General features: G+C 32.1%; 1 protein-coding gene across 7 annotated transcripts in view; it reads left to right on the top strand.

The window, feature by feature from the left end:
* Positions 1 to 13,199, top strand: part of LOC108977466 (tyrosine-protein phosphatase Lar) — a 486,678-nt gene that overhangs the window by 169,242 nt on the left and 304,237 nt on the right. For 6 of the 7 annotated variants that reach the window (XM_018947162.1, XM_018947157.1, XM_018947163.1 and 3 more), the window contains exons 2-4: positions 4,952 to 4,993; positions 9,250 to 9,381; positions 9,955 to 10,116. In XM_018947162.1, coding sequence (XP_018802707.1) covers positions 4,952 to 4,993; positions 9,250 to 9,381; positions 9,955 to 10,116 — 336 coding nt within the window. The remainder of the gene's footprint in view (positions 1 to 4,951; positions 4,994 to 9,249; positions 9,382 to 9,954; positions 10,117 to 13,199) is intronic. The other variant, XM_018947161.1, reaches the window with a different exon arrangement.

The following is a 13,199-nucleotide window of genomic DNA, read 5'->3' as shown; positions in this document are numbered from 1 at the left end:
TTTTTTTTATATAATTTTTTTATTTTTACCTTTACTTTTTTTACACCCCCAAATGGGTAGAAACCCAAATGAATATGCATGTAGCAGTTCAGCTGTCATAGGCAACACCATTTATTTATTTTTGTGTTTTTGCTTTGCCCCAAAATTCTCAGACAGACAGCATGCGCGCTGAAAACCCTCAGCTTTGTTACAAAAAAAAACAAAAAGAAAAAACAATTTTTCGAACTGATGCCAGTTTCAATTTAAATTATACGAAATCGTGTGTTTTTCCTTTTATTTGTTCTCCACATATTTTTCTTATGCCTCCCACGTCTGAGTTCTCGCATTTTCCCTTGGTACGTGTAACCTCGTAACGATTTTCAACGTTTTCGGCGACAAAGCGTTTAAAATTGCACAGACAATGGCAAATAAAGCAAATGAAATGCGACCAAAATCAAGAAAACTCAACATAACAGCAAATACAAATACAAGAAGCTGGCAAAGTTGTGGCGTTAAACGCAAAGGAAGGAAGAAATTTATAAAATAAAAATCGGGGGAGAAGTAAAACATTCGCGAATTTCGCGTAAAATAAAAAGAGCGCCATGAGACGGAGAGCGGAGAACAGAGATCCGTATTTGGTGTAAACGCCGTTCGATTACAATCAATACAGCGCTTGATTGCGTAAATGTTGGTGATATTGGCGGCAGTAGATACCCAATATATGTATACGAAAATATGCAACCTGCCTTTATGTGTGTATTTGCGTGTGTGCGGCATATGCAAATTTCTTTGTGTGAATGTGTTATATAACACATTAACGGTACGCTATGTGCTTTGCATGACCTGCCTTTTCGACTGTTGCTTGTTTAAGCCAATTTGTGGTGACGAATATGGGGGGATTTTAATGGAAATATTTTGAAATCCTATAGAACCGATAGAAACCTTTAAGGTATAAAATTTGACGGAACGAATAAGCATGAAAATTAATGAGATACAAATATTTTTTTACAGTGTTGCCACCTATTCAAAAAAAAATTTAATTAAACTTGAAAATTATAAGTTTAGGTAAAAACGTATGTATTTAAAAGGGTAAAAGACCAGAAAAAAATTTAGCAGTGTTGCCACATGTTAGTACTCTAGAAGGTTTGAGAAATTTATATTACAATAAAAAAAAATTATTGTTACAGTACTGTCATACAGTTAAATTAGTTTAACGAAGTTTTTTTTTTTAAAAGGTTGCCACCTGTTTAGAAATTTTAATTCGTGAAAATATTTCAACTACAAGAAATGTTCAAATGTGCATAACTTAAAAAGTATAGTATCTCAAAATTTTATATAAAAAATAAAAATATTTTGAAAGGGTTGCCAACTGTTTTTTTCTTATTAAATTAAATTTATTGAAATTAACTCAATTGGGAAAACATTTGTAACTACTAAAGTATGTGTATTAAACCAAACTCTTTGAAAAATATGTGGCTCCCTTTTTGAAAAGGGTGGTTTCTTTGAAATTGCTGAAATGCGGGAAAAATGGATCACCTAAAAAGTACCTCAATCTTTCAAATAAAAATTCGACATATTTAGAAAGGGTTGCCAACCGATTTTTTAAATTAAATTTATTAAAATTAAATAAATGGAGAAAAAATTCATATTTCCTCAAATGTGTGTATTAAACAAAAAATATATATTTTTCACTTTTTGAAAATTCTAATTCGTTAATATTGTTGAAAATTTTAAATAAAAAATACAAATATTTATAAAGGGTTGCCAACTGTTTTCATTAAAATTAATTAAATTGAGGAAAATTTCGTAGCTACTAAAGTATTTGTATTAAACTAAAAACGAAAATATATTTTTCATTTTCATAAAAAGGTGGCAACCTTTATTGGAATTTTAATTCGTTACAATTGTTGTAATTCGGGAAGTAATTCAATATGGATAAGTTAAAAACTATCTCAATCTTTTATTTAAAAAAATAAAAATATTTAAAAAGGGTTGCCAACTGTTTTATTATTGAAGTAATTTTTTTAAAATGAATTAAACTGAAAAAAAAACATTATTACATCTAAAGTGTTAAACAAAACACTTAAAGATAATAATATTTTGCTGGGTTGCCACCTATTTTATATTCAAAAAATTTAAAATTAAATACATTAAGATAAAATTCATAATTATTAAAGCACTTGTATTAAGCTAAACAGCTTGAAAAGAAAACTCGTCGCTTTCTGAAAAGGGTGATCACCTTATATTTATGCAAAGAAGTTTGGTTTTTTGCAAGAAGTTTCACTTCAGTATATTTCTTTTATTTTCTATAATTTCGAAACTGAATGTCTCAAAAGAGAAAAATGAGACACTGAAGACTTGTAATGAGAAAAAAGTAATGTAAGTACTGCATTATCATTTTCTCTGGAAAAGTTCTGTTTATCAATATTCCCACGACTCTGGAAGTAATGTAGTTGCCATAAAGCAATAATTCCATAATTTCTATTGATGTCTGCTTCTGCTGTTAACAATCACTTGTGGTCATTATCGAATTTCATTGCATTTTTAACACTCAAATCAAGCGACAGCATTATCCATATAATAAACACCGAAACTAAGTTAATTATTATGTCAGACAAACTTTTTATGGGTTAATCCATTAATTGCCGGCGCTCGGGGGTTTCGTTTGCCTCGTAGCTCGTATAAATGGACAAAATTGCATGCCCCTATGGAAATAAAAGCTATGCTTCTAAAAACGAGAGTTATTAAATATGAATTCAAAGAAAGTAAAAAAAATGCAGAAAGGTTAAGTGGGTGTTAAATATTGAATAGTCGAAATTGAGCATAAAACGCAGAAGAAATTTTGGCCGCTGGCAATATACACTTTAATGCGAAAAGTTTTGGTGTGGATAGAAAAAAGTATGAAATGAGTTATGATTCTAAAAAAGCATTGTTTTGTCATATTGTTAAGAGGAGGTAGACATTTATATGAGAAGCATTTGTATAGCATGCTCTTCGGAGCGGCATATAGTGAAACTATTTTGTTATTCATATTTTAAGTTTATAAAATGTGTGTTCTACTTCGTCTTCATCACCATCACCGCTCTTCTACTTTACCCATTCCATGAAGGTGTTTTCTAAAAAATACGTGTCCGGATATTACCTGAAGAAGTCGACTTCTCCAAATTTGCGACTTGTTCATAAGTTTAAATCTCTAATGGATCTGTGGCCGTCCATCTGCCGCTACGCTCTTTCTCCCATCATCGTTGTAATGCGAGTATAGTTTCTTTCTTTATTCGGTCAATTGCGCTTTTGCTATTTTTATCTGCTTTCTCTAGCTCCCACAGCTTTTTTCATGCGCTAGCAGGTCAATGATATTGCGTCACCTGCCACAGTTCGGTAAGCTACTGCAACTAAGAGGCCTGCGCTGCTCTTTGGCCAATACCTTACGCCGATTTTGCATTTTTACCAACTCTGCTCCGTATAGTACGACCCTGGGGGTTGTTGACATTAGGAGCTTTCTTTTTTCTTGCGCAGGTTGTATTATGTGGATTATTGGACTGCTAGGATAGAATGTGATCTTTGCTGCCTTTCCTGCTTCGTGCTGGATTTTTACACAAATGGCTAATCTGAGATCCAGTCTGACGCCTAAGTAATTCACAGCTTTTTGTGTCTTTATAGCATCCTTAGTCACTTGGATGCTTATTTCGAGAGCAATGTACTTGTTCATCAGCAAGAGTAGCTCTATTTTTTCTGTAGCGAGCTATAGACTATGTGAGATAAGCCATGTTTGCATCTGTATCATGATATGATGCAGCTTTTTTCGGATTGCCTCTGTGTCTCGTGTTGTGAGTACTGCTGCTATGTAGTTCGCGTAGCCAATTAAAGACGTTTCTTCCGACATTTCGAATTTTAGTATTTCGTCCTTAATGTTCTACAGGTCTGTCCCTAAAATGGCCTCTTCTGCTGCTCACTAAGTAACTTTTATTTATGGTGATCCTTGTTTAGACTTTTAGCTCCGTACCACAGCATTGAGGTAATCGGGGATTATAAAATTTGTTTCTTAGCATCGATTATGTTCATCTTGTGATCCCTACTACAGCATACCTCGCATATAAAATATTTTACTTTACAACCTATGGATTTTCTAATATGTATTTTATTAAGTATCTGACATAGCTTACCATAAACTAGGCTCTAATTATATAGTATATTGTAGTATAAGTGTCTTTTACTAAATTAAATTTCTTAAATATTATCTTAGAATTTCTATAGTATGTAATATTTTGTCCTAGGTTATTTAAACAAGTTTCGATTTTATACTAAAATTATAATTATAAATTATACGAAAAGACCAGAGTACCATAATTACTCAAGTAAGCTTCTAAGCTTCCAGTTGCATTGTGCTCTCTTGTACTTATTGTGTGGGTAAAATTTAGGATCTGAAAAAAAATAATTTTCCCTTTGCGCTTAAAACTATGCTACACAAAAATTTACTCCAGCAGTAAAAGGGAAACTAATTAGCAATTACATCATTACTTTTTAATGAAATTTTTAAATTAAACTCAAAACAATATGTGTGTTGTAAATTGCTTTAATATTTAGAAAACAAAAGCATATGCTCTATAGTATTAATATATAATAAGCAAAAGGTAAACATTAAACCAAACAGACAGAATGCTAATTAAAATATGAATACAACTAATTTACTTACTACAATGTGATGCAAATCAAAAACAAAAGAACAAAACGCTGGAAATAGCGAGTCACCTATTCACGTACATTTGCATCGACATTCGTTGTGTAAAAGTGCAGTGCAACAACAAATATAATCAAATTAAAAACAATAGCATACATATAAATGTCACTGTATATATAATAAATTTGTTTACAAATTAAAAATACTATGATTTAAATTAACTTAAAACCATAACAAAACAAAACAAAGCCAATTTCGAAACAAATGAAATTATAATGTTCCTGTGTGTTGCAGATGCGAATTTTTCGGATTTTCCATATATACAATATCTAACACGTAAGTTTTGAGTTATAGTGGCGCTTTGTCAGCGCGATAATGTTATGAATTGTGTTATAAAAATGGCGTTCTAGAAATTCGCTTTGCTAATTTGCAGTTGTTTGGTTGTATATGTGGCTTTCAGTGAGCTTAGTTTTATATAAAAGCTGCAGGAAAATCTAAAAATTGACGGCGATTATTTTTTGATATAAGCGGCAATTCCATGAGCATAATTGTAGTTGAACTCATAGTTGTTAAATTAGAAATTGAAAGAAAGACTCAACAAGTATTGTCGCTTAAAGGTATACTTCAATTTTCCTTTGGACAAGAGTACTAAAGCTTAAAAATATTATATAATTTTAGGATTCATGGTAATGGCTTGCTCGTTAATTCTATTTCTGCCATATATAAGAATCTACTCTTTAATAAAATTACATTATTTAAATACAAAAAAGTCTTAAAAAGTATACGGGTCATAAAACTATGCTTTAATATTAATAACATCACCTTAAATATATTGCCTTTATTGCTGTTGAGATAAGCTTTCTGTTCAAAATTTACTTCTGGAATTCTTCAAGTTCTACATTTGAAAATATGTTGCAATTTTAGGGTTGTTGCCGCTTCCTGATAAAGAATGTCTGATGGAATTTGATAAAGAACATATTGAAGGTTCTGCTCTTTTTCTTGCTCTTCTTTTTGTGGTTGCAGTATGTTTTATGAGCTGAAATTTCCAGTGAAATTGTGTAAAGGCATTTTTAGATTTCTAACCTTCGAAAAATATAGCATATTATTAGGGTTACTGTTTATTTTCTGTTAAACATTTCTTGGTAAAATTTTGTAGGGACTTTTCTAAGGTTCCACTCCTTGAAAAATATAGCATATTAATTGGGCTATTGCACATTTTCTGTTAGGAACTTTCTGGCAGAATTTCGTAGATGTTTATTTAGGGTATCCTATCCTCGAAAAATATTGCATAATTTTAAGGTCGCTGTTTGTTTTCTGTTAAAAATCTTTTGGTGGAATGCGGTAGAAACATATTTAAAATTTTTTACTCGCATATTATCGCATATTAATGGAATTCCTGTTTATTTTCTGTTAAGAACTTCTGGTAGAAGGCTTATTTAAGTATCCCCTCCTTGAAAAACACTGCATAATTTAAGATTGCTGTTTATTTGCTGCTACGAACTTAATTTTCAAACTTTTCGGAGACACATTTTGGGGTCTATTCTTTGAAAATGGGTATATAATTTTCCAGTTGCTGTTTATTTAGGCTCAAGAAATTTCTGGGGCAGCTATGTAGCGGTATATTTATGATTCTGCTCTGTGCAAAACGTTTTGAACTTTTAATTTAAATTACACATTGTCTCGTTTTTTATATTTCTATAACAGTAATTTCAATCCCACAACACCATTTCACTTTCACTATGTACACACCACTTCCTTCACATCTTATTTCAACACTTTAAATATACATACATGTGACTGACATGTGTGTGTGGTTGCCTGCGTGCAGCCACCATTGACGAGCACATCAATATAAATACAAAAAGCATTTTCACTCTTACTACCGTTATAAATATTTGTTCATGAAAAATTAATTTTGCATTTCACGTGCCTAAAATAAATGAAAAATCAACAACAACACCAACAGGCGCTTGCAGTAATATTATACAACAGAACTCCATTAAATATTACATGTAATTTTAATGAAATTTTTCGAATCGAAAAAAACTCGTACGAAAAAGCAAAAACAGACAGCTAAAGATAAAACAATAATAATAATAAATAAATAATTGTACATGCGTGCGTGTAAGTCAGGATATGTCAGCGCAACATGAATTTTACCAGAGGATGTTCTATAAATGCCACACGACAATGAGGTTTCAATGAAAAAAAAAAAAAAAAAAAAAAAAAAAAAAAAAAAAAAAAAAAAAAAAAAAAAAAATTATATAAAAAAAGAGATGCGAAAAAATTTTTAAATAAATACATAAATTTACATTTACATAAATTCCAAAATAGATATACGGAAATCTTATGCCGGCAACAATTTTCGCACAATAGACAAAGCCGTCAACAGTAATGTCTCATTAGAAGCATGCATTTAGGGGTCAATGTCATATCACAGACGATAGTAGAAGAAATTGAAAGGAGAGTGAACAAATTTGAAAAAATATTGCTTCTGCTTACCATAACTTGGGCTTATACTGTAATTTTGTTACACAAATTGAGCATTACTTCTTATGAAATTGAGTATTTGAGCATAATATAGTAAAAGATAAGTCAATTATGATACAAATATATACTCATTACAGAGAAAACTTGCTAAAAACATAATTTAAAATTAAGTAATAAAAAATTAAATCTTACATAACATATTGCGACACAACTTCACGTAACATAACATTGCGTAACTTCACATGATATAGCTTGAACAATACAGCTTTTAACAGTGAAATGTAGCAAATTGCAGTATTTAAAATGTCATATGTAGGAATGGATAATATAACATAAATTGGCATAGCATAAAATAACATTGTTCAAATAAAACTTATATGAACTTAACATAACCTTAAAAACTTTTGTTACTTTAACAACTTTACAAATTTAACTAACAAAAAATACCAAAAAAAAACAAAAATAATACTATGTAACATAACATAGCGTAATATAATATAGCATAGCAGATTTAACATGGCTTGACATAGTTTGAGATATATAATAAGAGCATATAACATTGCATTGCTTAAAATATCAAAACATCATATAAGTAGGCGAAAGGGTTAACATAACATAACTTGAGATAGCTTAACATAAAATTAAACGTAACAAAACATAACGTAACTTAATCTTATATAACGTAACTTAACTTTACGTAACGTAAGAAAGCACATAACATAAACTCACATAGAAATAAAATATAAAAAAATAACTAGAGTAACTTATGCGGTGAATAATATTTTCTACATATGTACATACATACATGTACCTACAGCCGTACTTATAATAAGTAATAATATATAAATACATACATAAGTAAATATGAAAATATAAAACTTACTAACTGTTAAAAATTTAGGTGTCCTTAATACCTGTATTTAAGTCATCAACATATAACAAATCACCATATAACATAATATTTCATAAAATTATTTAACATAAAGTTACGTATCATAACTTAACCAAACTTAAAAAACCTTCCGTAACCTAGCATAAAAGAACTTAACGTCACGTAACATAAAAAGCTAAACGTAACGTAACCTAAACAAGTTCACGTTACGTGACGTAACATAAAATAAACTTAACCTAACGTAACGTGGCATAAATAACGTCACGTAAAGAGTAAATGTCACGAAACATAAACACTTTACGTTACGTAACATAAAAAACTTAACGTAACGTAGCATAAAAAACTAATCATAACTTGACACAAAAAACTTAACGCAGCATAAAAACGTAAGGAAATATAACATGAAAATTTTAACGTAACGTAGCATAAAAAACTTAACGTAAGGGAAAATTCAGAAAAACTTAACTTAATATCAAAATAAAAAAAATTTTGCGTATTTTTAAACTGTAACTCGTACTGTAAAATATACATATTTTCTATATACAGCTGTACAGACGTTAATAATAAATAAAAACTTTCTAATAATACTATAAAAAGTGAATATGCACATTTACACATTTCTGCACAAACACACAAAATAATATACTCTGTTATCCTAAAAAAGTAAATTTTTCTATCTTTCGCTATATTTTTTATTGAAATTTTTGTTATACACATACATATATGTTATCCTCACTTACGTGCACCTGGCACACATGAACATGAATACAATCATACAAACAACACTTTCATTTGATTAGAGACTTAGCGGTAAAGCTTATTACGTGCTCTTTTCCAGCACTGCAGGACTCTCGCTGCCGTATTTGTGGAGCGAAATTCTGCATTTTTTCCAGCTCAAAGTTGCTCATGTGTGCGCGTTGTTGATAGGGTTTTTGTGGCATTAGAAATGGAATTGTGAATTTTTTCCATTACGCTTGTCTTTTACAGTTCGAATGTATCGATGCTGAGATATTTTCAGAATACGCTGTTCATTGCCAGGTAGCGTCGTGCTGTTCTCCATGCAAGGGGTTGGTAGAATATATAGAAGTTGCTTTTAGCTTTTTCGAAGTAGTGCCAGTGCTTCGCTCATCGTTTCTCTCATCGATCTTCTGCTTGATTTTTGTCTGCTGAATATTACTAATTTTGATTTCATTCTTTTTCTATTCCGCAGATCCACCGGAGATCATCAAGAAGCCACAAAACCAGGGTGTACGCGTGGGCGGTGTGGCAAGCTTCTACTGTGCTGCTCGTGGCGATCCACCACCATCGATTGTTTGGCGCAAGAGTTCGAAGAAATTATCTGGTAAGTAGACAAATTTTTAGTCATTTAAGAAATACTATATTATTTTAAATACTTGAAGTACTCCTACATGGCGTTGAGTTGAGCATAAAATTATTGTATTATTTTTGTGAAAAAATCTCATTTTTGGAAGAAATATTTGGAATTTGTATAAACGAGAAGTTAAAAAAATATTATTTATTCCAACAGTAACTGATAAATCAGTTACTTTACTCTTATTCGTTCAAACACTAACTAACTTACCACAAACTCCTCGCTGAAGGTGGTCTTCTAAACAATAATTTACATTAATTGTTTTTGATCTGGATTTATTTAGTAGGACTACTTTATAGGACTCCTCCGAAAACCAAATATACTCCAGAATCTCTCCTAAATAGAACACAATCCTCAAATTCAGTTTCGAAAGTAGTATTTTATTTTAGAAATAATTATATACATATAAATCTGTTGCTAAATTTCAATCAAAATTTCTATTTAAAAAGTTTTTTTTTTCAAAAAACAGGAGTTATGTTAATTTTTTAAGAAAAAAAATTTAAATAATAGTTCCAACACTCAAGTGCAATACCTATTTTTCAGGCACGCAATCCCGTTATACGGTTCTAGAACAACCCGGCGGTATATCCATACTACGCATAGAACCGGTACGTGCCGGTCGCGATGATGCACCTTACGAATGTGTAGCTGAAAACGGCGTTGGTGATGCAGTATCAGCTGATGCTACTTTAACGGTTTATGAAGGTAAGTTTAAAATGAAATTTATATCTTTAAAGCCGTGAGATGATAAATTATATGCCACATATTGAAAAGAATCAAAGAATCTCGGTGATATCTCTACTTAAACATCGGCTATCGGCATCACTTCTATCAACATTTCCTTTCTCCATTCATGTAGCGTTCTCATATATGAGTACTCATGCTAATATTGTATTTATTTCAATATATGGTTTCCGTTACTTAATGGCATACATATATGAGACAGTTAATTACATGCTTTCATTACGAACTTTCATACATATAAACTACAAATATGTGTATTGCTGCAAAGTTCTTATCAAACCCACAAATGTTTACACACACACTTGCACGTAAGTGCGCACCACCCTCGCTGGCGCGTCTTAGCACTTGATTTCGTTTATTTTACAAACTGTAAATCGTTTAAGGATAAAGTTTTTCGGGTAGTCCAAACCGAACGCCTAATCAACTTAGATCGTTACCAAAAACCAACAAGCAGCTAATAGCAACAATAACGACAACAACGACAACAACAACAACGCTGCGGAAATAAACATTCCATACTATATACACAAATATATATAGATGAACTCTTAACCCAATTCGCTTGCCTAAGCCAGGAAAACGATTTCTGCCGCCGACTACACACTCTTCAACAGTTCTGCCGCCATTGCTGCCATGCTCAAGCCCCACAAATAGCTAATCAGCCTTAACCGAAACTACAGTTTGTGTAAAACTTTTCAAGTGTGATGCTGTCAAAAGCGGATATGCGTGTTGGCATATATGTATTAGTGTGTATATGTGTAGTTGTGGAAAAGAGAAGATTTTGGTTTACTTACATACATATGCACTGCAATCTATATGTATTTGTGTCTTAAATGCTTCAGCGCTTGGGTAACGTTGTACAGTTTTCTTACGAAGCTAATATCCACACAAACACTCTGGCATACCTGTGTACATGTGTAGGTAGGTAGTTAGTAGGCTTCACGGTTTGTATAAATTGAGTGTTAATTCCTTGGGTTTCAGTTTCTAAGTAGAAAAACTTTTGTCAAGTGCATGGTATTTATTTGTTGTTTAGTTTCTTTTTCATCAACAAAAGTTCGAAACAAACAGGTAGAAGGAAAACGGTAAGAAAAAGAATTATAAATAAATTCGAATAAATTTAAGGAAGAGTTAATGGCGTAAAAAATTTAGCTAAGATATTAATGTTGACCTTCTTTAAAACTACAAAATTCAACTACTCAATTTCCTTTTGGGTAGTGGTTGAAGGCGAAAAAAATTATTGAAAATAATAAAACATGATTTTAAAATTTCGGTGTAAGATAGATCTCTCTTTCAGACTCCTAAAAAATTTCCAAATTGAATGAAATAACAAAATAACTTTAGCTTCAAGTTCCTGCTTATTTGCCACTGTAGTAAAAAAAAAAAATCATATTTAAGTCATCCAACACTGTATCTATGAAATCTGACGATTATTTATGGAGATGATTGTTAAATTTTTTTTTATATGTGATCTGGGGAAAGGGTAAGGGGTTAGGTGTCAAAAAATCAATTTCCACTTTTTAGTTTGATTCGGTTGGAAGATGAGATGCTTTTTCACGTGATAGAAAACTAGTTTTCGCACGTTAGCTTAATGGAAATCCAGGTTCCATGATGATCGCCAGCGTCAATGCCAGTGCCACATTTTGATGCACTTGTTCCTCTTCTCTGTCTTTGCCGATACTACTATTAGGCGCCTACAGCTGATGCTGAGTGGCCTACTTACTCCGCATCGGTTGATATAGCCCGGAAAGCGCTTACCGTATTACTCTCATGCACTGCAATTATTTGTTTAGCGTAACCTTGTATCCATAATGGTGCTGTATTCAGTATTACGGAATTCATTGCTTTTGCTATTGAAAATGACTGGAACGAATTCTTGACAGGGGCTATAAGCCTGCAGTACTTTTTTGTGCCACCTTTCCATCTTTTGCCACTTACTGCATATTTCGCAGTATTGACGATTTCTCGTAGTGTATCAATGGTGTATCTCATAAAGCGGTTTTGTCTTCCTGATAATACACTCATATCACTATTAGTGTATATATTAGACACTGCCCACTTAATATGCCTGTTTGAGTAGAAATTTCGTCATACGCAGTTAACACGATTTAAAATACGCGTGTTGACTGAAATAACGCTCAAAAGTCTGGCCGTCTAGAAGCTAGTAATCCTGTGGAAGAATGCTGGTTGAAGGATTAAATACAGGAAAAAACATACATGCGGGAAAATTTTAACTGAAGTTTTGGGTAAAAAAAAAGGTTTGTGCCAAAAAAGTGAAGAAGTTTTTGACGAAAAAATGGATTTATCTCGTCAGCCACCCGCTGTGTGATAAGCGACGCTGATATATTATCATGTGACTGTCTATTCCCAAAACTGATGATAGCTTTTGCTGTAGCAGGGCGAAGTCTGCAGTCCACCAGTGACAGTCGTTGCCATGAATTAGAAAACCAGTTGTCGCTATAAACAGTTCGAAGAATCTCCGCATGCGAATTGCTAGCATACTATGAGCTAGGTCAACAAAGGTATTAAAGTTGCGCTCCGAATCGAAAATTTATCTTTTTTCAGCTACATTCAATTTTCCTCAAAACACTGATGTACAGATAGAAAACTTAGAGCTCCCAGATTGACTAAGCACTTGAAGATTTGAAAGTTTAAAGACAATTAGGAAAATCAAGAAAGAAGGCCGAGATAATTATAATGAAGCGAGAGTATCTTCTGAAAGCACTACATATGCAGTGTTCTACCTGTCTTCAGCCACTCCTACTTGCCATATAATACAATGTTAAATTCCATCTGATTAACGGGATGAAACTCTGCACGAATAATGCCTTTAGAGTATGCCGCTTTATGGCCAAAAATTACGCAAATCCAACAAAAGCTATTCAAGCCTCTAGGTCTCGATATTTGAGCCCCAATACCTATAATTGACTTTTGTTCGAAAATATTGGTCAATGGGTGAGAATTATCGTTTCCTGGCTATGTGTTACAAATGGGTTGAAAGGAGCCTATACTTCTTCGAGCTCCTATATATCTAACATAAAGATGTT

The sequence above is a fragment of the Bactrocera latifrons genome, unplaced genomic scaffold (assembly GCF_001853355.1).
Source record: "Bactrocera latifrons isolate USDA-ARS-PBARC rearing strain unplaced genomic scaffold, ASM185335v1 scaffold_9, whole genome shotgun sequence".
NCBI classification, from domain to species: Eukaryota; Metazoa; Arthropoda; class Insecta; order Diptera; family Tephritidae; genus Bactrocera; species Bactrocera latifrons.
The sequence above is the reverse complement of the archived record's forward strand: the minus strand, read 5'-3'. Positions and strand labels throughout refer to the sequence as shown.